The 22,631-nt window shown below is 41.3% G+C and overlaps 1 protein-coding gene across 3 annotated transcripts in view; it reads right to left on the reverse strand.

Annotated features, from left to right (window-relative positions):
* The window catches only part of ATXN7L1 (ataxin 7 like 1), a 279,312-nt gene that overhangs the window by 4,453 nt on the left and 252,228 nt on the right, over positions 1-22,631 (reverse strand). For all 3 annotated transcript variants that reach the window (XM_030216364.1, XM_030216362.1, XM_030216363.1), the window contains 3 exons: positions 22,295-22,484; positions 17,020-17,141; positions 6,852-7,785 (listed from right to left, as the gene is read on the reverse strand). In XM_030216364.1, coding sequence (XP_030072224.1) covers positions 6,852-7,785; positions 17,020-17,141; positions 22,295-22,484 — 1,246 coding nt within the window. The remainder of the gene's footprint in view (positions 1-6,851; positions 7,786-17,019; positions 17,142-22,294; positions 22,485-22,631) is intronic.

The raw sequence follows: 22,631 nt of genomic DNA on the forward strand, positions 1-22,631 counted from the left end.
CATCTTGCTGATTGCTCCATTCTGCCAGAGGGAACAAGCAGCGGCCAGTCAAGACTGAGCATGACAGTTTAGGGTTTCAATGCAATGGAATATTACAAAATTAATTCTGGTTTTTAGGCTATGAAGAGATGCAGTAGTGAGCAGAGGCATTCAATTCCTACATACATAGTACTTTTAGTACAGAAGCTACATCCTGTACAAGACACTGCCTCTCGTGGACTACAGTCCCTCCCCCTCCCCTGCATCTGACAGGATAAAATTATATTCCTCTGATCAGTGATCCCATTACATGTGCATAGAGCATGGGTGTGGCAGCCCACCACTGAATTTTATGTGGCCATGAGACCATGGGAAGTATACACAGAAAGCGTCATTAACCAGAATTTTGACAATTTTAAATACCATATTTTGCAAATATTTTCAGAAGCATCACTAGCAGTTTGTACCCATTGTTTTTAGTTCAATCTTTACTTATTTATCATAGATGGTCTATGGAGCTCTTTGCACTTCTGGTTCACACACTACATAATGTTGCAGAGCGCTAGGAATAATACTGACATTCACACAACCCTCTCTGTATAAAGGTTGTCCACCCCCACAGTATACACGATAGGAAAGTTAAGCAACTCAAAGCTATAAATTGCGCATTTGCAACACATCTGAAAGCTCCATAACCTATAAACACTTTGAAAGGTGCACAACTGACGGTCTTGTTTCACCTTCGGCTGGTGAAACAGACCATCAGTTGGTTTTTAGTTTTTATCATGAAAACCTTCATTTCAAATGTATTTATTTATATATTTAGATCGCAGAATCTGAGAAACCACTACTTTTGGTGTACAAACAAGCAAAACTCCTATATCCGAAACCTGAAGACATCGTCACCCCCTATCCCCAAGCCCCTCCCAAACCTACCTTTCCAACACATCCCCGAATACACAACAGAACAGATTATGTTTCAACCCCCTTCCTAAACCTCTTCAAGTCTGTCTCCCTGTGAAGCTTGCTGAGGAGATCATTCCAAATCCCCCCCCCCCCCCTCCCATCCTATGTAATATCATGACGACACCTTTAGGTAACATACTTGAATCAAATGGATTCCATTCTTTTATGTATGCAGATGGTGTCACAATTTATATCCCTTTTGTTAATGACTCTGAAGAAATCATATCTAAAATCAAAACCGGTTTCAACCTAATGGAAATATGGGCAAACAACTTCAAACTAAAACTTTGAGAGAAAACCAAGTTATTAATAACAAATCCCTACAAACCCAATAAGTTCAAAAACTTTCACTATCGACATCACAACCTATCCATTGGAATCCACTATGAAGATCCTAGGAATAGCAATTATCATTTGAACCATTCAAATTATATATATTCATTTACCAATACACGGTTTAGCTCCATCCTATATGCAGAACCTCATAGAATTGCCAGTACACAACAATAAGAAAATCTCCAGAGACCTTAACTTATTCTTCCCTCAATGTAACAAAATTAAATATAAAGCAGTTCATACTGCAGGATTCTCCTATCAATGCACTAAGAGATGGAACTCCCTACCCAAACAATTACATGACATTGAGGATTACCCTTGCATTTCACAAACAGCTAAAAACCCAACTGATAAGATCGACCACCAACGACAGAGACAACCAATCCAATATCTAATCTATATATTGCAATATCCATGATCACTCACATTATACTCTGGTCAACACAATATTTTCCATGTATTTTGATTGTATAAATGATGCCATCTGAGTTTGTCACAAAATGTTCTATGTAATTTCAATCTGTTCTGTTGCAATGTGAGCCACATTGAACTTATCACAGGAGCTTTAATGCTGATTGATATCTTCTCACCAGAATAGTAGAAGCTGTCACACAATATAAAGTCCAAATTTTCAGGCAATACAAGATTCAAATATTGCCAGCAAACTGTATCTCGACTTGGCGGGAGGTTTCACCTGACCTATCGGGCTTCCTCAAGAGGACTTTTCAAATGAACAGGAGCAGGGGTGCCAGTCATTTTCAAATTCAACATATTTTTTCTCCCCATGACAAATAGGGTCCCATTGCGTTAAATTTTCATAGATATACCTTGCACCCCCCCCCTTGGTGTGCTACTCAAGCTTTCTAGCCCTATATCTACTAGCCAAATGATTTATTTATATGCTGTATTTCTGAGCACAATCAAGGTGGCTTACAAATGTAACCGATTACAGCAAAAACCAAGCAATAAAAACAAACATCTGTACTCCTAACCAATAACAAACCCTAACACAGTTACATCATAATCTAATCATAAAATACAAATCTAATACTCACCTTCCTGTTCAACTTACAATATAGGCTTCAAGGGTTCAAAAAAGAGACACCCCTCCCCCACACAAAAACACAGTCATTAAATCCAATTAAAATAAGAAGGTTTTGAGGGTATGCCTTTAAGTTCATTAACTTGTTTCCCAGCCACATCTGCTGAGGTACTATATTTCAGCATTACGGGATCACCAATGAAGATGCTTGTCTTTCCAGTTTCGCGGATCTCACCTTCTTCAAAGAGGTTATTCCAAAAGATTCACCTCTTACGAACATAATGAGCAAACGCACCATATATAGTTTTAATTTGGCTACCATGTTGTGTACTATTTTATAAGTCAAGGCTCTGAAAGCAATCACTGATTCAATCTGGAGTCCATGCGGATCTGCCACAATCAGAGAGGTATAGCTTTCCCTTCAGCTAATTTATGCCTTCAATGGCTTTATGATTAAGTCCAGATGAAGCATGTGTATGTGGGGATAAGCACTTATGCTGGATCTATATTTGACTGACAGCAAGCCCCATGTGTAATCTTGTCACCATGCTCCCACGTTCAGATTTTTAAAATGCTTTTTGATTTAGCTAACACCTTCTCATTGGTAGCTCAAGGTGAGCTACATTCAGGTACAGTAGTATTTCCTTATCTCCAACGTGCTCACAATCTAGTTTTGCACCTGAGGCAATCAAGAGTAAAGTGGCTTAACAAGTCAGCAGAACTGGAATCCTGGTTCTCAGCCCACTGCTTTAACCACTAAACTATTTCTCCATCCCAGTTTAAAAGCTGCTCTGCCTGTTTTTTTTTTTTTGTTTTAAAGGTTAGCACCAACAGCCTGGTTCCAACCTAGTTAAGGTGGAGACCATTCTTTTGGAATAGGCTCCCCGTTCCAAAAAGTTTCCTTCTTCCTAAACAAATTTAAAGCCCTCTTCCTCGCATCCACATTGAAGAATGCTACCCTGAAGGATCTGGATTTCAGTTTTGATTATTATTGCCAGCTTCCAGAACCTCTCATTCCACACTCTATGTCACTGGTGCCCATAAGTTCCATATAACAGCAGCTCCTCCCTAACATTCTATCTAGGTGATGTGTGAAGTTCATCACCTGAAATTCACACCAAGCAAGTCACCAAGCTATCCTGATGCCACCAGCCACCTAGCTATCCGAGGGCAGAACATCATCATTTTTGGGTTGGAAGAACAGAACCAAACCAACCAATTTCTAGCCCCGCCCTCAAACTGCTGATACTGTTTTAAGCAAAATATTGGTTGAACTATGGCCCCAGTGGTCAACTCCATTCTGCTGTCTACGCAGCTATCTACATTCCTAATGATCAAACCACCCATTAACATGGCCTTGCTGGGCACACACAGCCCTGGAGAGACATTCTTAGTGCAAAGGATTACTGCTTCTTCCTTTAGGCCACTCCGCTGACACAGGTCCAACTTGAAGATCTGAACTGAATGATCTTTTGGCATCAGAGAAAAACTGAATCCTTGGCTCATTATTTTTTAATCCCGAATTTGTTCTTTGTTATTAATTATAGCAGGATTTGATGAGGGGTTGTATTCTACCTCCAGCCACAAGAGAAAATTCTAATGGAAGGCATGGCTAAGCTGCTCACTCTCAAAAGGACATTTTTATTCATGCTGTGGGGTGATTTTTCTTTTTATAGTTACATATATGGTGGAGTCTTGATTATTTGACTTAAAATGGGACTGACAGGTTGTCATACAACTTAAGAATTTGGATTCCACTATATATTAAAATGTTGCATGTGATTTCCCTTCCAACTCCCACCACTGCCACAAAACTCAGCATATCTCTCCCCCCACCCCTAAAATAAGCATCAGCAGCTCCCTTCTTGGACCTCCCACCCTCCTGCCACACACAGCACACAATGCCAGCCAGTCCTAAACATTCAACCTAACCAGAAGCAGCCCTCCTCCCCCCCAGGATCCTCCCTCCCAAAGTGCTTCTCTACCAACCTATTTACCTGTATCCCCCCCCTTCCCTGGGCCTACCTTATAAGCCCTAGTGGTCTAGGGGTATGATCTCATAAGTCTGTGGCTAGAGGTTGCGCCATTTTGAAAACATTGCCGAAATGAGCACGAGAACATGGAGAGTGCTTCTTCCCTGATTACACCACTGGATCCTGGATCACCAGGGCTTCTAAGGTGGGCCCAGGGGGCCTTACAGGTTGACAGGTGGGTGGTTGGGAGGTAAGGATAGAGGAGGGCAGACTTATACGGTCTGTGTCAGAGCCGGTGATGGGAGGCGGGACTGGTGGTTGGGAGGCGGGAAATACTGCTGGGCAGACTTGTACGGTCTGTGCCCTGAAAAAGGCAGGTACAAATCAAGGTAAGGTATACACATATGAGTTTATCTTGTTGGGCAGACTGGATGGAATGTGCAGGTCTTTTTCTGCCGTCATCTACTATGTTACTATGTAAGAGGCATCCAGGTAGGGGGGCTGGGGATCAGGAGGGAGGGCTGTTTCTGTTTGGGCTGCATGTTTAGGGTCCGCCAGCATTGGGTGTCGAGTGCAATGGGGGAGGAAAAACGCAGAGCCCAGTTTCCAACCATCAGTTAATCCAGAATGTCAGATAACTGAAGCCTGGGTGATCAGGACTATACTGTACATGTACCACTGTCCACTGAATAACATTCTCATGAAGGAGACAAAACGGATCTCAGGTACATAATTACTGGCATTCTTTGCTATAATTCTGATAAATTCCTGCTCTTGCAAATAATTAGGAAAATTTTAAGCTGAAATTTTTGCTGGAGAAAAGTCTCATCACCACCCAACAAGGAAATGCAAGATCCAACAGGACAATGGTGTGATTTGGGAAAAGATTAAAAAAAAAAGTCAATTAAACCCATCTTTACTAATTATCATCATCCTACACAATAAAAGCCAGTTTCCATCTCTTATACTTTCTTCCCTAAAAGAGTCTGAGGTCAAAGTCTCTCACTGACCAATCAGCTTTTGAATAGGTTGCCAAGCAACCAGCAACCATGTTACCAACCAGCAGGACCATAGTTCCAGCTTTGTTGCTTTTTTCAATTGATGAAAGGAGATTCCCACAAATAATTTCAAAGACACAGTGGAATGAGGGCTGTGATCAATCCATACTTCTGAAATAAGGGATAGGCTTTATAAAATATGTGGGTACACAATGAGGGGAGACACATACTTTTATACCTTCAGAGCAGGTGCCAAGTGTGCGTATGAGAATTTGTACACGACTTCTGTTTCTTTGACATAGTTTGACAGCAGAGATGCCTAGTTAGCCAGTTGCAGGCTGGAGACTTTTTGGTCAGTCTTGGTTTTGAACTTACATCCCAAACCAGTATGGGATTTGCGCTGCTTGATCTGGCCCATTGAAATCAGTGCTGCCAAGTCCCATTATACATCAGGCTGGGGTGATCAAAAATTCAGGACTGTCCAAAATCTCCAGCTAGGAGCTGGGTCACTTAGCATCTCTGTGACATAAGCTTTCTCTTATAAAACCTCCCTCCCCTCCCCTGTACGTACTAAAATGTGAAATCTCTGAGCTTTCAAATCCTGTCATTTATATTGGACTAGTAAAAAAGGCCCGTTTCTGAAGGCAAGGAAACGGGCCCTAGGCAGGCAATTTCTCCCCCCCCTCCCCCCCCCCCGCCGTTGTGGACTACCTGTGCTGACTGGGGACCCAAACCCCCGACAGTTGAAGTACTGTTGTGCTCTTCGCGTTGCTTCCTCAATCATCTTCTCTGGAAGTTCCTCTGCGTGCGTCTGACGTCAGTCACACACAGAGAAACTTGCAGAGAAGATGATTGAGGAAGCAACGCGAAGGGCACAACAGCACTTCGGCTGTCGGGGGTTTGGGTCCCCCGTCAGCACAGGTAGTCCACAACGGTGGCGGGGGGGGGGGGGCAGTTTTCGGTGGGCCGGGGGGAGGAGTCGACAGGTTCACGGAAGGGGGGGTCGAGGGAGCCGTAGCGCAGGGGGTGACAGATGATTCCGAGGCAGGGGGGGGGAGTACTCCTCCCCTTGCTTTGGAATCAGCTGTCATGATGTCAGTGCTTGTCTGCCTAGTAGACCACCTCCAGGGAGCCACGGTCCCAATCACAGCACGTTGGAGGTTGAATTGGAGAAGTGGAGGAGTGGCCTAGTGGTTAGGGTGATGGACTTTGGTCCTGGGGAACTGAGGAACTAAGATCGATTCCCACTTCAGGCACAGGCAGCTCCTTGTGACTCTGGGCAAGTCACTTAACCCTCCATTGCCCCATGTAAGCCGCATTGAGCCTGAGTTCTCTTTTAGCTGTACTGTTCTCAATAAAGACCTTGCTGAATTTAAAGAAAAACCAAAAACAAATCAAGAGTTGAATTCAGTCACATCGTAGTTCCTCAGTACCATAAGGTAAAGAAGGTAAATGAAAATTGATTTTATAGACTCAGGGCCTTCTCCTGAAATTCATTCCCCATTCAACGGACATCATATCTGATCACCATTAAAACGACTGGTTTCAATCTCTTACCTGCCGTGAGAGGGCGCTGTTTGGAGGATCTGGCACAGTAGAAATAAGGTTGGCAGAGCTTTTTTTGTGAACACTATTCATACCAGGCATTTTAGTGATTTTACAGGCTTTGCTACTGGAACTTGTGTTTTTACGCTTTTTTCCTTCTGATTTGTCAAAGGAAATCGGTAGCGAAGTCACTGCGTTATGTGCTGCAAGAGTGTGGTCTCCCGGGTGGTGCGCAAGGGAGGACACCGACAAACTAGAGTCAATACTGCTTACCACCATGCTCATGTGTTTTATGGAGTCTGTTGAGCTGCTTGATAAGGAAGTCCGTCCTGAGGGCTCCATTTTGGCACTGAGTGGGCTTGTTCCATTGTTTGCATTGTGTACAGACATACTGTTATAGGAAGATGCAGCCTGATAGGAGTTCAATGTCAGGTTTGGGTTCAAGACACAGTTCTTTTTGTGGGACCCTGAAAACAAAGATGAGGAGGATGTTTGCAAAGGCAATGAGGAAGATGAGGACGACGGCCTTTTCTTTTTGTTGCTCAATGGCTCATCAGTCCGGGAGGACAGGTCCTTGGCTTTTGAGGATTTGCTGGTTTTTGTTTTGGATGGCTTAAGGGATGATGAAGGTGTGACCGTTGGTGCTGGAGACGCCGAGGAGGGTGCCTTGAACGTTGAGTCCATGATATTTAGCGTCGCTGCCATGTGAGGGAAAGCTGTGGTATGCGACATGATGGAGTTTGTATCCGAAGTCGTTGCGAAGGCTGCATTTGATAATACCGCTGATGTCATTATGTAGGAAGGAGTGATCCTTGAGCTGACAGGTGTTGCAGGAAGATACACTGCGTTAGGATTGCTGAAAGGATGCAAAACTGATGCCGGAAATGGGCTGGTGACATGGGGCACTGGCGAAGGCATAGGGCTATCTGCTGCAGGAGGAATTTTCCTAGACATAAGGGAAGAAAAACAGAGAGGTTCAGATTTCATTCTATCCAGATGTGTGAGCAAGCAAAACTCTAGAAAGCTGGAAGGGAACACGCACCATAACCAGTGATATAGAGGGCAACTGAAAATGGCCCAGTCCCTGAATGGGAACATCCCTCTCTCACTCCCTCCCCCCCTCCTTCCTCTTCTCCAGCTGAACAGAAGCAGCCCCGCTCTCAGACCCACCCATAGAGCAGGCCATGCTCCCCTCCCCTGGGCCTACCATCTACTGGCTTGTAAGGACACGCACAATTCCAGTCACTCCTGCCCAAGCCATCTCCGCAGTCAAAATGGTTGCCGAGATTGACACTGGGGGTCGTGGCAGCCATTTTGAGATTGGAACTGACATGGTAGTGACTGCAGATTGCTTCTGCCACTATAAGCCACTAGACCACCAGGAGTGGTAAGTAGGCACAAGGGTGGGGTGAGGTAAGGAGAACCACAGGGCAAAGGACCAAAAGTTTTGGTTTCAGCTTAAACTGAAATAAGGTTGAATGCAGATTTTGGACCAGGTTCAGCATCAAAGTTGAAACTGAAATTCAGTCAACCTCTACAGTGACAAGAGTGGAGAGACATTTGACCACTGCACTGCACTATGGATGCCTTCACATTCTGGACAGTTGTGGAACCCAGTCACTGTTCGGTACTGATCAAACATCCAATGCTGTTTCTAAGCCACCAAAGATGTCATTTTCCTCACACAACTGCCTGACATATTGAACAAGCATTCTCCTATAATTTTGCTTAAGAGAAAGTGCTTTCTACCCATATTACTTTCATCTCACTGTATTATAAAAATATGAATTACACTCCAAGAAACTTAATATTTTTTTTATACATACAGTCTCAGTACAGATGCTAATATAATAATGCAGGCTCTCTCATCTCTCAGTCATCTCAGACATCTAGGTTGGGATGCTCACAATTCCTACGCATTTTTCTGAACACTGTGCTAACTACAGAGCCCTTCATCACATGGATGAAGGCAAATGCATGTGTACTTGCCAGCACAGTCAATGGTAGCAATTCCTAGGTATTTAGCACTTCAGAAAAATTAGACTGCTTCCACAGGAACACAGTAAAAGACCACCTTACCCATTGAGTCTGCCCAGACTGCCCAATTGCAAGACTTCTGTTTTTCTAGGACAGCCTGAGTAAGCAACATTCAAGAAGCTAACTTACTCTCCACCGACTGCCACATTTCTCATGCCTAACCACAAAGCTCTAATAAGTCTAAATAGCCAGCAATACTGCTGTGGCCACTGGACAAATATCCAATCTCCTGCCCAGTCTCCAGTCCCATGCACAGGCTGCCAAGCACACCTGGCTCCTCAGTGCATATGACACTTAGTTTTGTTTATTTATAGCCCATCTATACCTAGGCAGGGGGTATAACAAAACACATATAAATCAAAAACATCAAACAAAAATACAGCACATAATTTTTTTTAATATAACCTCAATCCTATATATAGTTATATGTCTGGCAACCCAACCCACTCCACTGCAAAAATGAACCTGTAAAACATCAACAAATGAAATGAACTATATTAAATACTTGATCCATAAGCCTGCATAAATTTAAAAAACAAAAAAGCCGTAAACTGTTTCTTAAGGGCAGATGTATCAGTCATCAAGTTTGGGTAGCCAGGAAGATGATTCCATCCTTCTAGCCCCGCAATGATATGCTATACTATGTTATCAAGGACATTACTCGCAAACTCTCTTAATCAAGATTCAAGGTGAGTCACAGTCATAAAAACAAAATGATATTATCAACCAGTAGTTAAGCATATATATGAAAAAAAAAAGTACATAACTTCTCTCTTTAACAAAGCCTACCTCGAGAATCCATAATTAACTACAATACACCAGCATATCCTCCCTTATTTTGACTGTCTTTCTATATCTGCTTGATTAGATCGTCTTGTTAGCCTTGATATCTTTGTAACACCAATTGTATCTTTTGTACCCTGAAATGGTGATGCCATAACAGGTCTTTGTAAGCCACACTAAGCCTGCAAATAGGTGGGAAAATGTGGGATATAAGTGCAATAAATAAATAAAAATATTACATCTCACTTAATTTAGAAAACAGATAAGTCTTCAAAGGTTTTCAAAATAGTAAAAATTACTTATAGAACATATCTTAAGAGGAGATTATTCCAGTGATGGACAGCTGAGAAGAAAGAGGAAAAAAAAGCTTTAAACTGAGTATCTTTTGTAGATGGGAAACGCTAAAAGCAAATAGTTACAAGTCCTAGACTTCAGCAAGTTTACTAATTGAACACTTTCTCATCTCCACAAAGGGAGTATTCTAAATTGATGGAATAGCTAAAAGGTGAGTATCGCCAGATTTCGATACGCAACCTGGTTGATAGATATTTGGAATCCATTGTTCCAATGTTTGATGTATCAACAAAAATATCTCAAACCAGACTCTTTCATGAACATATAACTAATGTAGCTCTATTAATAATACAGGAGTGATATATGTTGTACCTTTTCTGACTCCATATGTATTTGTCCTTAAATTAAACACCCTTATTTTATAACTCCTACTATTCCTTTCGGCCTCTAAGTTCCACCCCCACTTACACCCTTATGCTGCCTACTGAGATGTTTTAATGTGTGATGTGTTGACACTAAGCAGCATCTATTTGCTGAAAGCAGTATTAAAATGTTTTATTAAAAAACATACATTCTTTATAGTAACCGCAGCTCTAACATTAATAGCCAGACTGTGGACGCAAACTGCGACACCTACGGTGGATCAGGTGTTAGCGAAGGTGGATTATTGCTGTTTAATGGATAAACTTACAGCCTTAAAGCGTGGAGGCAGGTTGAGGTTCCTTAAAACATGGGCTTCATATTTGGAGTGGAGGGGTTTAACGGTGTAATAGGGATAAGAAGGGGCACTTCTAGTGGTGGGCAAGGTTTAGGATCTGTGAGCGGTCTGGAAGGAGGGAGGGGGGAAGGGGGGGGAAGGGGAACACTGCAGCTGTTTGTAATTGTTGAACTTATGATGATGTTGTAAATTTGATTTTTGTGTTTTTCTGAAAATGCTAATAAAAATAATTTAAAAAAAACAAACAAACATTCTTTATACTAAATATGACATATGTAAAGATCAATGTTGGACCCAAAATACCTGAACAAATTTCTGTTTTAAGGAATGTTCAAGATGAATTTACTCCGCACCAGTCTTCCCTTCAAGATACAAAGACTGGTTAAGCTTTCTGGATTTCAAAGATCCACAAATTTAAATTTACTCACCTGCTACATAAGAAGCTTCCTCATTTCATACTACACGGAGCACACTGTTCACATCTGGGCCTTACTTTCATACTCTCAGCTGCTCAGAAGTTTTCACAAAATGTCTAGTGATGGTAGCTGCTCACCTCTGAAGAAAGGAGATCTTCATTTTTCTTTCTCTAGATGAATGGTTGGTGAAAGGCTCTTCTCCTGAAGAGACTACTCCATCTCAAATGATTCTGTGGCTGGAGTTTCTGGGTTTCATCAGAAACAATCCAAAATAAACTTTGGGGTCATCATATCCAACAGAATGATGCCGTGCATCAGAAAAGTTTGAAAGTCAATCAAATCCTTCTTTACTAATCATCATCATCCTAGACAATAAAAGCCAGCTCCCATCATGCTTTCTCACACAAAAGGAGTCTGACATCATAAAGTCTCTCACTGACCAATCAGCTTTTGGACAGGTTACCAAGGTAACTATGCTGCCAGCCAACATGACAGCTCCCCAGATTTGTTTGCATTTCAGTTGCTGAAAGAAGCTTCCCACACACTGAAGCCCTAATAAATGCAAAGGTGGGAAAAGCTTTCATCCCAATTCTGAGAGCAGACACACTCGTACAGATCACCAAGAATCTCATGAGCAGAGCACATTCCTTAGCTCACTTCTTTTGCACGTCACCACAAGTGTCAACTTCAGTGGACACTAAAGATCCAATGAACTAGTTGACTGAACCATTATCTTACCAAATAAGAATGAAAAGCTTGTTTCTTTGATCTTTTCAATGACGGAACACTTTGCTTTCCTTATTGGCGCTTTGCATTTGACTTGCCATTCCTTATGCTGTTTCCTATTATTTTCAGTTGGCTCCTTCTCCATTTTCTGAAGGATTTTCTTTTAAGCTCCAATAGCTTCCTTCACCTCACTTTTAAACCATGCTGGATGTCATTTGGTCTTCCTTCCTTCTTTTTTAATGCATGGAATATATCTGATCTGGGCTTCCACAATAGTATTTTTGAATAGTATCCATGCCTGATGTGAATTTTTGACCTTTGCAGCTGCTCCTCTAAGGGTATTTTTGTTTTTTAGCTATTTTCCTCATTTTATCATAGTTTCCTTTTTGAAAGTTAAATGTTAGAGCATATATATTCAGTTTATCGCTACAAGGTCCTTCACTCTTTTTGTGTATGTCTTCTGGCCCAAACCCTAACTATTTTAGTAGTTTTTCTCTAGACTGCTTCTATCCTCTTCATACCTTTACTAAGATACAGCCTCTAAAACTGAACAGATAAAAACTCACCAAAGATCTGTACAATGATTATGCCCCTCTCTGGCTGTGTCTACTGCTTTATCATACTTTCATCACACACTATCACTCCAAGGTTACTTTTCCGGTCCATGCGTATCAGTCTCTCCATATCTTATACAGCTCCTTTGGAGTTCTGCTTTCCAAATGTATCACTTTACATTTCTTCATATTAAAACTTTACCGCCAAGCGTTTAACCAGTTTTCCAGTTTTTGTAGATTGCTTCTCATATTGTCTATCTTGTTCAGGGTGTTCACTCTGTTGCATGTCTTTGTGTCACCTGCAAAAAAGGCAAATTTTTTCTTCCAAACATTCAATATGCACACAAAGATGCACTATGTGAAAAAACTGGGAAAGGGATATTTCTTATGGTCGATATTTAAATGCAAAATTGTCCATCTGAAAAACTCCAAGATCCACTTTGTTCTCTACAGTAACAGTGCCTGAAAACAAGTTTTATTTCCTGAAACTAGACAAAATTATAATTTGTCAAGCAAGACATTTTGTTGATAGCCTTCTCTTTGGTATAAAGCCTCTAAAAATCCTTACTCCAAAGGTGTTTGCTATCTCAACTTCCTTTTCAGTCTGTAATCTCCAATTCTTCTCCTTTATTGGTTAATCTTGTTCTAGTTGCCACATTATCGTCATTTTCACCTTCACCTGTTAAGAGGTTTAGAGAAATTGATCTATTCTATGAGCCCGTCTGATCTCGTGCCGATGGAGCCCCGGCATGGGATTTTTAAGCCTGTGCAGACTTCCTGTTTCCAATCTTTTGGCACACAAATCTTTTTTTCTCTGGACGTCCTTCTATTTGTTTAACTTTCTCATACCTTATAAACCTTCAAGATCCCTGCTTTCTTCAGATTCTAGTTTATTGATGGTTCCATCTCCGAGGAAATTGTTTTTTGAATTTTTCATGTTCATCTGCTTTCAGTCGTGTGACTCAATTTCTCTAGAATCAAATGCCCATCACTTTGCAGTCTGGCCCCTCCTATATCAGGTTTAAATCCACACTAAAAATATGGTTGTTTACTCAGTATGGTTCTAACTTTACAACTTGTCCTTTTGTTTTCTGGCTTGTTTCCACTATTTTGTCTTAGGTAAATGTTGTGCTACATATCATTTCCCTCCTACTGTGTCTTGCATTATTATGCTTGTTTCTGTTGTCTGTATTTTACAGATTGCTGTTTATATCTGGTTCATATTTTTTGTAAACCACATTGCTACTTAGTGACCCTTGCGGTATAACAAATTTTACAAATAAATAAAAGCAACATGATTTTTGCAACAGAATTTTACCAAATGAAAAATCTGACCACAGATGAGGCCTGTAGAACCCATTTTCACGGCACACTTTTTCCACCTTAGAGCAGACCACAGATCTGTTTTGAACTCTACCTTTCCAACCAGGGATTCCTTGTGCTTATTATATCCTTTCTTGAATTCCCTTACCACTTTGACCTCCACTGAGACTGCTCCCTGCGTCCACCAACCTTTTGGTGAAGAAATGTTTCCCCTGAAGATGTATATCATATGCTCTTGCTCTAAAATTTCCTCTTCATTGAAAAGGTTTATTACTTTTACATTTTTGATACCACTAAGGAATCTGAATGCCTTTATCAAATGCCCCCACCTCCCTCCTCCTGCATTTACTTATTTGAGACCTCAAGACTCATGTCATAGGGATTTGAGACCTTAAGTCTCATGTCATAGGGTTTCTAGCGCAGGCTCTACACTATTTTCATAGCTCTATCAAAGACCACCTCTCTCTGTACATTATTTTGGAGATGCGGCCTCCAGAATCGGATACTATATTCCAAGTGAGGTTTTACCAACGATCATAGGCAGTGGAATGAGGTGGGACACCGGAGCCACTGTCCCGTCAATATTCTGCACAACACAGTATCAGCAGCCCAAATAACTTGGGGGTGGGGATGCTCCCCCACCAACCATCTATGCAGAGTACATCATCATCTCATTTTTTTTTTTTGGCTATTTATACATATTCCTATGTCCCTATCATTCATCTTTTTCCAACTATTGCTTTGTCAGGCTGTTCTGTTATTTAATAGAGCACTGTCATATAGGGTATGAAGTTCTGTGCATGAAAAAAAGAGCAGAATCTGGGGGATAATCATATCTAACTATGTTAATGTAGCCAAACAGGTTTGCTAAGGTGATGGCAAAAGACAGAAAGATGCTTGGGTGCACAGAGAACAGAAATGACCAGCGGGAAAAAGGAGATGACAGTGTCTCTTTATGAGTCTGACAAAAACTTTGTTGGGAGTATTGTATGCAGCTCTGGAGATTACATCTTCAAAAGGATATAAACTAGATAAAGTCAGGTCAAAAGACAAGTTCTAAAATGTTTAATGATCATCATCAAAAAGCGTATAGGAACAGACTTGACGACCTCAATATATATACTTGGAAGAAGGGTGGGATACAGGAGATGAGACATTTAAATACTTCCAAGGTATAAGTACACAGGAGGTGGGCCTCAATTAATGAAAAGGAAGCTCTGGAATGAGGAGACATGGGTTAAGGGTGAATGGACAGAGACTCGGAAGAAAGCTAAAGAAGCAGTTATTTATAGAGAAATGGTGGTGGTACATGAAATAGTCTCCCAGTGAAGGTGGAGGAGACCAGGACAAAGTCTGAATTAAAGAAAGCATGGGACAAGCACATCAGATCTCTAAGGGAGAAGAGTGTGTAGAGGTTCAACAGTTGGTGTGGATGGGCAGACTGGATAAGCCATATGGTCTTTATCTACTGTCATGCTCCTAATCAGATATGATCACTCTACGGAAAGGAGTTCTCAACCCAGTCCTTTGGACACATCCAGTCAGTCAGGTTTTCAGGATGCCCACAATGAATATGTATGAGACAAATTTGCATGAACTACCTCCATTGTATGCAAATCTATCTCATGCATATTCATTGTGGACAGCCTGAAAACCTGACTGGCTAGGTGTGTCCCGAGGACTGAGTTGTGAATCCCTGCTCTACAGTGTTCCTCCTGCATATCTCAGCTGTCATCGTGTACTATTCACCTGCATTTTGGTTTTCTAAACGTATGACTCTGCAGTTTTCAAATTATTGACAATTGTTTGTTCCCATTACAAATATAGATAGTACCACTTGCAAGTACTATGAGCATTCTGGGGTACACTTGTCCATAATCCCTCTTGAACAAGAGGAAAAGGTGGAACAGCACATTTAATAATGCTCCAAGCCAAGGAGGCTTCTGGATTTAAATACTGTATATATCTCTATGTATCTATATCAGTGCTCACCAATCTTTCTGTAGTTGAAGAAAGCACATGACCCGAGTGGCCCAGGACAATGACAACCTATAGAACCCCAGCCCAGTCACAACTCCAAGTAGAAGTCTCACGATCCTATTTGGAGTCATATCCCACAGTTTGGGAAGCTCTGATATAAATCTTTACAGGGAGAAGAAATGCCATCCATTTAAAAAACATATTACACAAACTGATAAAAATATGAAATAACTAGTAAAACATGCCCATTTCTGGCACAAATGAACGGGTGCTAGCAAGGTTATCTGAGTTCCAGCTTGGCCCTCTCCCTCCCTCTCCTCCCCTCTGAGTTCCATGCCCCCCTCTCCTCCGAGTTCCAGACCCCCACACCTCCCTCCCTCTCTCCCCTCCGAGTTCCATGCCCCCTCTCTTCTCCAAGTTCCAGACCCCCGCGCATCCCTCCCTCCCCCCTGTTCTCCGAGTTCCATGCCCCCCTCCCTTCCCCTCAGAGTTCTAGGCCCCCCTTCCCTCTCCTCCCTTCCCCTCCGAGTTCTAGGCCCCCCGCACCTCCCTCCCTCTCTCTCTCCCCCCTCCGAGTGGCAGCCTGACCTGTGTTGCCTGCCATCTTCTCCCAGTCCTCCGCCTTCCCCTTGCCTTCCTGCGTGCCGGCCTGCATTTAAAAGTTCTTACCTCGGGGTCCGGCGGCAGCAGTGAAAGTCGAGCAGGCACGGCGCGTCAGCCTGCCTTCCCTTCTGTCTCAGCTCTGCCTCTGGTCCCGCCCTTCCGGAAAAAGGAAATGAGGGTAGGACCAGAGGCAGAGCTGAGACAGAAGGGAAGGCAGGCTGAAGCGGGCAGGCAGAGGGCTGGGAGAAGAGGGTGGGCAACACAGGTTGGGCTGCCACTCATAGGGGAGAGAAGAGAGGGAGGGAGCCGCGAGGGTCTGGAACTCGGAGGGGAGGGGAAGAAAGGGGAGGGGAAGAGAGGGGAGAGGGGAGAGGGAGGGAGAGAGGGGAGAGAGGGGAGGGGGCGGGCCTGGAACTCGGAGAAGAGGAGGGGAAGAGAGGGAGGGAGGGAGGGGGCGAGCCTGAAACTCGGAGGAGAGGGAGGGAGGGGGGCGATTCTCTGGCAATTGAATCCTCACCTCCAACGTTCTATGGCTGGCTGGTGCTGGTTTCCCTTCCCTCTCATTGATCCGCCCTCTGACGTCATTACATTCCGACGCGAGGGCGGACCAATGGGAATTGTGTTATGAACCCAGACATCCAGACGTAGAACGTTGGAGGTGCAAATTATTATATACAAAATTACACCTGTGCTCTCCCTCCCACAACAAACCATACTATTATAATGCAGTCATTTACATCACTTACTTCCACATCTGTGAATTCAAGTGTTTTTCCACCATGGAGTTTAGTGCGAATCGAAATCGATCCCATCTTCTATCAAATACATAGTACCCTCTCCCCATTAACCGACTGCCAAATGAGCAAAGCTGAAAGAGAGAGACACTAAGGCTTTATATGCTGGCAATAAACAATTATTTACAAATACCGAGCAAATATGTATGTTGTGATTCTTCTACTTTCTGAGGTGTTATAGGAATGAGGACAAAAAATACTCAAGAAAAGGAACCAATTTCATTCCATACTACGTCAATTTTTATATTCCTTTGTAGGACAGGACTGAATCTGATCCGTTCCAGTTGGATTGCTAACCCTTTGAGCCCTTCTCTCATGAATGCTATGATGACACATAAGGATGTGTTAGTTTACACGTAGATAGTACTGAACTCTGAGGGGATTGATCTCCACCCTCAGCTGAGAATGTTAATGTACACTGCAGAACGGGTGTGGACAGACAGGAAAGTGGAAACCAAGTCAGACCACATAAATAAACCACCGTAGCATTCGGAATCATTTCTGCTCCAGCTTTTCAATAAAATGCCATGTTGCACTTTCAGGGTGATGTGCCGTATTTAAGATCATCACTGTGACCCTTATCTTTCCTTTGTAGTCACAAACCAGTTCCTCTAAGTTTACTTGTCTTGTACCACCTCTACCACTGTTCAAGTCTAATACTTGACACTACTCCATCTACCTCCTCTACAGCAAAACATCCTATAGATTTCAGCTATTCAATCAATTTTATTTCTTTTTTTTTTTTTTTTTTTTACATTTTCTCTCAGTCTCTCCTATTTTTCTTGCACTCATCTTGCAAATCTCCAGTACTCTAGAGTTGATTCTGCAAGTTCAGATGCACTTTTTTATTTTCCTTGCGGTGACCTCTTAACTAGTATGTTACACAACCCCCACCCAAGCCCATTTTTTTTTAATGGAAAGAGCTTAAATAACTGATTTGGTATGCAAATAAAGCTCAAAATGTAAGGTGAAATGTATTACTTTATCCATAACAAAATCTCACTGCAATCTAAGGGGTTTAAGTGTCAGGTAGCCTCCCAACTGTGTTGTATTCTAGTTTACTGCCCACCTGGGAGGTGTATAAAGAGAGGCATGACCAGCAGGAAAAAGGAGGTGATAGTGCCGTTGTACAAGTCTCTGGTGAGGCCTCATTTGGAGTACTGCGCGCAGTTCTGGAGACAACACCTACGGAAAGATATAAACAGGATGCAGTCGGTCCAGAGGGCGGCTACGAAATTAGTAAGCGGTCTTGAATGCAAAGATTATAGGGACAGGCTTATGAACCTCAACATGTATACACTGGGAGAGAGGAGACATGATAGAAATGTTTAAATATCTCAAGGGCATTTATGTACAGGAAGAGAGCCTTTTTCAAATGAAGGAGCACTCTGGAATGAGGGGGAATATGACAAAGTTAAGAAGGAATAGGCTTAGGAGTAACCTAAGGAAGTATTATTTCACAGAAAGGGTGGTGGAGGTGTGGAATGGCCTCCCAGTGGAGGTGGTGGAGTCTAGGACTGTTCCAGAATTTAAAAAGGCATGGGACAAGCATGTGGGATCGCTTAGGAACAGGAACAATTAGGGGTTACAGAGGATGGGCAGACTGGATGGGTCATATGGCCTTTATCTACCGTCATGTTTCTATGGTCATTAGCGCGAGAGGAATAGAATGGATTTTAGTTTTATTATTCTGAGATAATGTGGGATTTATTTTAGCCTTTTTCAGATCTCAGGATTACAATTTCCAGTTTAATACTAGTTATCCAGTTCTATGGACTGATCATTATTTGATTGATTTTACAATTAGGTGGAAAGAATCTAGAAGGAAGAAAAGTAAAACTGTAAATAATTCTGTCTATAATACTAGGGGCAGGATCAAAGTGTTTTCTGGGTTAAAATAGATAGTTTCATTTCTTTAGGGAATTTTAGTTTAGAAAATTTGTCAAATTGAATGATTATAGTAAGGGTGTGCTAGATGATATTGCTCCATGGAAACAGAATAAAGTTAGAACTGGGGAAACAGTAAAATGGTTTGATAAAGAATTGAAATTGGAAAAGTAGGACTGTAGAAGACTGGAGAGAATTTGGAGGACATGTCCGATACAGACAGGCAATTCGTAAGTATAAATACACTATTCCACTGAAAAGAATATTATTCTAAGTTAATTGGTGTTGAGAAATTGAATCTGAAGATGTTTAAATTGGTTAACTTATTAACAAATGTTGACCATCTAAGTCAGAAGGTCTTTTGCTTCCATCTTCAGATGATTTAGCATTGATTTTCAAATTAAAATTTTAGGATTTTCAAGCCTAAAATTTTCAAACGCTGAGGGCACAGAGTCTGGTTATATACATCTCCCAATATTAGAAAGAGAATTAATTACAGCTGTGGATAGGATCTGGAGCCAATCTGATGTTACTGAATAAAGTTAGGTGATTGTTGAAAGGTCATGCTAAATTCACATTTTTTGGATGCTTGTCCACTGAGGTAAATGAAATGTGTTTCTCCTCTATTTGTAGTTTCCCTAGCTAATTGGCTTAATTACCAGTTAGAGAAAGGTGTGTATCCTGCCTGGTGGAAAAATAATTTTAACACCTAAACCAAAAAATACTGAAGGAAATTTGCAGGTGGTTTTAAATTTTAGACCGGGCACGTCTATACCGTTACTAATAAAGATTATGGAGGCCTGGGTTATGAAACAGTTAGTATGTTATATAAATAAATATGATGCTACATTCTTCACAGTCAAGGTTTCGTAAAGGGCACTGTATTGAAACCATATTAGGGGTCTTAGTAGCACATGGGAAACATCTGTTACGTCAAAGTCAATGCTCTGTTGTCATCCAGTTTGATCTGTCAAGTGCCTTTGACTTAGTTGATCATGAAATATTGCTACTTATGTTACAGTGCTTAATTGGTTTAAGGGCTTTTTGACAGGCCATTGTTATAAGGTTAATATGCATGGGGTCCTGTCGGATGCTTGGATCCCTCCATGTGGGGTACCAACTGGGTTCACCCCTTTCACCCATACTATTTAATATGCAGTTGCAACCACTGGGTAAGGCACTTGATAGACTAAAGTTAAGGGCATTTATTTATTGAGATATCACTACTATTCTGATGCCATACCCAAAGAGCTATGAGATGAGGGGAATACAGAAATGTGTTGAGGTCATAGAACAGTGGGCCACTCATTTTCATCTAAAACTTAATCAGTATAAAACAAAATTTCTTTGGTTAGGTCCACCTAAGAATATAAAGAAGCCTTTGCTATTGGGAATAACAAGTTAAAGTTTGAATTTACCACACAAAATCTGGGTGTTGAGGTGGTCAGTCAACTTACGATGGTAGATCAGGTGAACAAAGTTGCTAAAAGTTCTATCTATTAAGGAAATTAAGAGCTATACATAGAAATTTTGAGACATGCAATCGCTGTTGCTTTCTAAATTAGATTATTGCAACATACTTTATACTGGTTGCACAAATGAGGTTTTGACAAAGCTTCAAACCGTTCCAAACTTAGCAATCAGAGTTATTTTTTCATTACGTCGGGATGAATGCACATCTCATCTTCATAAACTCCACTGGTTACCTGTAATAGCAAGATCTCATTTTAAATTATGTTCTATGGTTTTTCGGTCTTTATCTGGGGACATTCCATTATACTTGGCTGAGTTTTTTTTTCTTTTCTAAATAGACAATTAGCATGGGGTCAGGTTGTTTTAAAGTTTCTATCAGTGAGTACAGTTAAATCTGTCTTTATCTCAGACTTATAAAGCTGCTTTGATTTGGAATTCTCTTCCTATTTCAGTTTGGTCGCTCAGGGATTATCTAAGATTCAGAAAACAACTGAAAGCTTTTCTATTTAGAAAATATGTGGGTTGATAGTTTAGTTAAATAATGTTAAGTTTGTGATTCCCAAATTATGTTTCAGTCTCAGTTTTTTGCAATCCACATTTGCTCACATGCCTTCATTTTCATCCCTGTTTTTTTCCTATTATCTTTTTCTAATAATTGCTCACTATTTAAAAACTAATAAATGTAGTGTTTAATTAAAACTTATAGAGGGTTAACCAGTTGCCTATGGAGAAGGGTTAAGGCCATGAAGGTGTCTATTAGAAGACACATAGGTGTCGCGCTTCGATAAAATTCTAGGAAAAGTGGCAAAAATCGTACCTAGATTTAAGCTGCGAATATTTATGTCTGTTCAGGTCTGCACAAATGGTCACGTGTAAAGCATGCATGTGCATGTATATTTTATAATGCACACCTGTAAAGCACAACTCTGCCAATATTCCTCCCAAGCTTTGCCCCTGAACAACCTACATGTGGCTCATGTAAAACTATACGCCTTTCTGGCATCATGCATAATTTTACATGTATAACCCTTGTGGTAACTTTACAAAAACCATCTTTAATAAAATTACCTCCATAATGATGCTCTGAAGGAAAAAAAATACAGAGAGAAATATATAATCAATTATTTAAAAATTACAACCGGACTGCCTAGCAACAGTACTGTGCTCTGCCATGCACAAGGGACTCAGGTCACTGAAGACTGGGGATACTGTGGAGGAAGTGTTCACAGCCCCCAGAGGTGAGATGGCAGTAATGGTCATTGGCTAAACAGGTCACAGAGAGGCCCGATTCAGGAAGCAGCCCTGGCACACAGCCCGCAGCCAAGCATAGTTGTTGCAACAAGCAGGCAAGGTAAATCAGGGAAAGGGAGCTAAAATAAAAGGAAAAAATATCCCCAAGTAGTTGTGAATGAAGGCTCATGGCACCAGTATCCCACCTCTGAATCAGAGTCCAAAGGAGAAGGAATAAACTGCTGGGTCAAAATGCAAACTAAACAAAGAACTTTTGTAATCATACGGAACTGTTCCTATCTGATCTACTGAATTCTTACCTACAAGCTGGACACAAGTATAAGTCATATCTTGAGCTATGCAATTTTAAAACACCTTTGGAATGAGTCCATCAATTGAACTAATCTATTTTTAAAATTATTAATAAAAAACAAACCTTTTGTATTTTATATTTGTGTGTCCTATAAGTCTGTAAGATGATGCCTATTTAGACAAATTAAATGTTTACACTGTTATATTATACAGACAGTATATGTTTTATTTCTTTTGTTATCTGCTAAAGATTATAGATTATATAGAATATCAAATTAAAAAAAAATAAATACATGGAGAAAGTAGCATGAAGAAGTAAACATACCCCAAGAGGTCTAGGATGGTGTCCAGAATAATGACAGTCTAATTTCTCCGATTCTTCAGCTCCATCTAGCTCACCTTCGTCACTAGACAATCTGCTTGCAAGATCTCCAATGGACGGCAATGAGGGTTCTGCTACATATGGACTGTGGTTTGAAGAACTGTTGCAGACTATGCTATTTGCCGAGGACACTCTGCAGAAACAAAGAAGAAATCAATAAAAAGTTTTATGAGTGACTCTGAGCTCAATAACTGAGGCCCCGATGATCAATTTCCCCGTGATGTTTCTAACTGTGCTGTAAAATTAGCACAGGAACAGTATGCAGAAATAACACCCCTAT

Source organism: Microcaecilia unicolor, chromosome 10, assembly GCF_901765095.1.
Source record: "Microcaecilia unicolor chromosome 10, aMicUni1.1, whole genome shotgun sequence".
NCBI classification, from domain to species: domain Eukaryota; kingdom Metazoa; phylum Chordata; class Amphibia; order Gymnophiona; family Siphonopidae; genus Microcaecilia; species Microcaecilia unicolor.